The 4,359-nt window shown below is 52.2% G+C and overlaps 1 protein-coding gene across 2 annotated transcripts; it reads right to left on the reverse strand.

Moving 5' to 3' along the window:
• Positions 1–214: 214 nt before the first annotated feature.
• On the reverse strand, positions 215–2,214 carry LOC127769725 (UDP-glycosyltransferase 92A1-like). 2 transcript variants are annotated; one of them, XM_052295348.1, is made up of 2 exons: positions 1,009–2,214; positions 215–918 (listed from the first exon to the last, which is right to left on the reverse strand). In XM_052295348.1, the coding sequence occupies exons 1-2, from the start codon at positions 1,854–1,856 to the stop codon at positions 378–380; spliced, it is 1,389 nt and encodes a 462-aa protein (XP_052151308.1). In that variant the 5' UTR covers positions 1,857–2,214; the 3' UTR covers positions 215–377. The 2 variants fall into 2 exon arrangements, with proteins under 2 accessions (XP_052151308.1, XP_052151307.1); XM_052295347.1 differs by having other exon boundaries at positions 215–2,212.
• Positions 2,215–4,359: the final 2,145 nt, after the last annotated feature.

The following is a 4,359-nucleotide window of genomic DNA, read 5'->3' on the forward strand; positions in this document are numbered from 1 at the left end:
ATATATTACATATTAATCTATCTTGTACATATTTTTTTTAATTTTTTTTATAACTATTTAGATGACGCGCAATAAACGGGTGTACGTCCACTCAAGCTGTTAAATCAGTTTCCCTGTATACGTGGCAACGTCCTTCGATAAGCAGAGAGACTGACTTCCTACCAAAATTTCTTCCCTTGCAAAGCGTGGCTGATACGCGGACAAGGCTTTACCATTTTTCAATGCTATAGCTGTTGTGTATTAACCTTCTTGCGAAATTAGCTTTCCAATACAAAACCCAAATGCGTGCGTTATTCAAGAACACATAATAGGTTATTTCAGGCACCACGTTTCAAGGTTGGGCAAATTGCTAAAACAGAAAATTATTTCTCTCGGCGTCAGCATTTCTTGAGCATAATGTGACCATGCAGCTTCAAGAATTTCTCCAATGCTGTCTTGGACGAACCACCGTCCTCCAGAGTTCGACCAATCATCCCCTGAATCTCCTTCACACTCTGTCGTATCTTGTCCGCCTTCGCCGTAATCCCCATCACCATCTCCACGACCTCGACCACCCTCTCACGCTCCAGCGCCGGGGAGTCCGGCCAGTTCCCGCGGGACACCTCCACGCACGCGCCCCACTCCTCCAGCATCTGGGCGTTGAAGAACTGGTCCGCCGTGAGCGGCCACGCGATGATTGGCACGCCGTGCGCCATGCTCTCCAGCACAGAGTTCCAGCCGCAGTGGCTCAGGAACGCGCCGGTGGACGCGTGCGCGAGGATGCTCACCTGCGGAGCCCACCCGTGGATGAGAAGCCCAATGTTCTTGGCACGCATCCTCTCCTCGAACCCTTCCGGCAACCACTCGGCGCTGAACTCGCGGCCGTTGGTGGTCTCGATGTCAAACCCGAACGGCGGACGGATAGCCCAAATGAACGGCCTGCCGGTGAGCTCCAGTGCCATGGCGAGGTCAACCATCTGGTCAGGCCTTAGCGAGTTATTAGACCCGAATGAGATGTACAGCACTGACCTCTCTTCTCGGGTGTCGAGCCACCGCTTGACGTCATCATCGTTATGGTCACCGATGTGATCGGAGTGCTCCGTCCGGCGACGCACTTGAGGGCCGATGGGATAGACCGGGACGCCCATCGTTTTCCGGAGCATGCGCAGCCCGGTCGTCTCCAACTCCTCCATCGTGCTGACGAGAATCGCGTCGGTGTCGTACCCGGCCGATGTCTGCCGGCGGTGGTGGGCCGACCACCGGTCCGTGCCGTCGGCGTGGAGTAGGTAAAGCGGAAGCTGCGACCGGTGGACAGTAACCTCCGGGTGGTCCGGGAGGCAGAACGCGTCGTCACCGGGCGCACGCAGGTGCGGCAAGTGGTTCCACAGCGAGTGGAACACCACGCTGCCGAACGCGCCGCAGGAGACGAAGATGGCGTGCGCGGCGCCACGCCGGCGGGCGACGTCGGTCGTCCACGCGAGGAAGGGGTCGGCGATGACGCAGACCCTGGCACCGTCCGCTCCGGCGTCGGTGATCAAGTCACGGACGAAGCTGTCGAAGCTGTCCTGTAGCGAGCGCGACTCGGTGGCCTCGAACAGCGTGATGAAGTGGAGGAGCGGCACGGCGTCGGTCGACTCGATGTCTCCGGGCAGGCCGTGCTCGGCTGGCGCGAACGGCAGGGCGTGGAACCGGAGGTACCGCGTCTGGGAGCTCGACCGGCGGCGGAGGTCTTCCACGTTGCGCGGGGTGGAGACGATGGTGATGTCGGCCGTGGGCTGGGCGTCGTGGAGGTGGGCGGCGAGGGAGAGGAAGGCGGAGAAGTGGCCCTGCGCCGGGAACGGGAAGAGGACGATGCGGAAGCTGCCATCGCTGGGCATGGTGAACACGTTGTTCTTTGACTTCGAGGTTCTCCACTGGAAGGAAATTAAATTTTTGCTTTGTCTGAAAGGAGAGGAAGCACGACAGCACCGGTCGGTGTGTGTGTGGCAATGGCTCTGGGTGGACAGGATGAACGAGAGGGTGGGGAGCGAGGCTGGGAAGGATGCGCTTGGCAGTTGGCAGACAGGCTTTGGGATGAACGACGATCTCGCGGCGTGGGGCAGTTGGTAAGGCTTCCGACGCGGGATGGGGCAGGGAAGCAATGGTGTCGTGGACTTGTCCTTTGGTTTCCTGTCCGTGAGATCGTGACGTGAGGTGGGGCCGTTGGATTTGATGGTCGGGGTACGACGCAGCGCGATTCCGGGCAGAAAAAGGGCCCTTGCCCTGTTTGCGCCACAGGGCTGATGCGAATGCGAGTGAGGCGTCGGCGTCGCTCGCGGCTCGGGTGCGACGTGGTGCTTTGCGTGCGGCAGCGGCGCACGGCAGGCTCCGGCTTGGAGGGCGGGCGGTGGTCAAGAGCGGGACCGGAGGCGACGTGATGGGACGGAGTCGTTTGCCCGGCGTGGTGTGGCGACGAGTGCGCAGGAGCAGCACACTGGAGTATAGCAGGCGCGGCGCTGCATCATGCTCGCGGTCGTGGGCGTGCGTCGGCGCGAGACTTTGGAGGGCGACCACGGTCGACACGGCTCACGGCACTGGCGCTACAGTCCACACGATTGAGCGCAAGACTGGTTCGTCACGGTGTAGCGGCGGCAGCTCGTGCTGCTACGAGCAGCGGCGCAAGGCAAAGGCAGGCATAGCCCGCATGGGCGCACGGCTTGGCTGGCTGGCATGGGCGCACGGCTTGGCTGGCTGGCTGGCTGCTTGACCAGCAGGCGTCCTAGCCAGCCTGGCTTGGCTGTGGGCTGCTAGCTGTGCTGGGCTCGGCCAGAAGGTGGCGACCTGGCCTTTTTGGTGGTTGCCCCGACTGGTATTTTAAGAATAACTAGCAATAGTGCCATTGCGTTGCAACGGCAAAAACACCGTTTGATAGTGTTACACTTTGAAAACCTCAAATCTGTAAAAATCAAGTCTAATTTGATATATTAATAAATAGGTAGAACCGAGTCTAATTTGATTAATTAGCATAGGATTTAGGATTTAGTTCTAGATTTATTTTTCGAGACTACTTAAGAGTTTATCCAACGAACTTTAATTTGAAAAATGTGAGCCACATTGTTTGATCAAATTTGCTTTCGGCCTAGGTCTTCCCAAGCCGGCCTAAACTTGGGCTGGCCCATCTTCGGCGAGTTAGAGTCAATTTGACGGCCCGCAAGCTGAGCAGCTGAGCGCGGCCGACATATGCAGGGACGGTCCGATGCACTTCCGCGGTCCATTGGGCGCAGCGTAATCAATGGCGGCAACAGCCTGACGCTGGGCGAATCTAAGTCGTCCGATTTAATGGACGGCTCCAGTCGTCCCCGCGCCGGATGAAGCGTCGACCGGGGAGAGGGGCAAAACCCTAGCTCCCAAATCCCTCTCTCTTGATCACATTTCCTCTCCGGCGACGAGCGAGCGGAACGACGGAGCGAGCGGAGGACGTTTTTTTTTCTTTTTCATAGTAGAAGTTTTTTTCTCTTTTTTTGTTTTTTCTCGCCTTTATTTTTCTCCACCGAGGAGTCGGATTTTTTTTTAGAGTCGGACATTTTCTTTTTGCGATGGAAGTTTTTTTTCTCTTCGTTTTTTGTTTTTTCTCTCTCTTTTTTCCACCGGAGGAGTCGGACTTTTTTTTTCTGATCTTTTGCTTTTATCGCTTTTTTTCCGGTCTTTTTTTCACCTGTTTTTTTTTGCGCTTGTTTTTTAAATCGGAAAGATTCCCTTTTTTAGATATATATATATTTTATATATATATATATATATATATATATATATATATATATATATATATATAGTAACACTACTACAAAACTAATTTTTCTGTACGAGGCCCCTTATTTTTCCAAACGGACCATAACTAGTGGCGTCTACAAAAATCGGGCCGTATGGAAAAATCGATTTTCCCATACGGACCTCTTAAGACAGCCGCATGCAAAAATGAGCTCATTTTCGCTTGCAGCTCAATTAAGCGCCCGTATGCCACTTAAGGAGGCGTATGCAAAAATAAAATTTGAAAAATTTAAAACTAGTGTATCTCACTCATATAAATTCTAAATTAAATGATTCTTTTTTCTAAATGTTTCTAAAATCATGCTCTATCAATGTTATTGTGTTCTTGCTGCTATTATTTTGGCCTTTTTTTATTGTGACTTTATTTTATCAATTAAAATTTTGAATTTCAAAATTTCAAATAATATTTTGAAGCGGTAATTGATTTCAGCTGAAAAAGTCATCAACAACAAAGTAAGTTTTATAACTCATCAAGATATATAAATTCTATTTTGGTCATTTATTCATCCGACAAAAATATTTGTAAGATTGTTTACAAAATGTACATCTCTTTTATAGTTTTATAAACTATATAAG

Source organism: Oryza glaberrima, chromosome 4 (genome assembly GCF_000147395.1).
Source record: "Oryza glaberrima chromosome 4, OglaRS2, whole genome shotgun sequence".
NCBI lineage: Eukaryota > Viridiplantae > Streptophyta > Magnoliopsida > Poales > Poaceae > Oryza > Oryza glaberrima.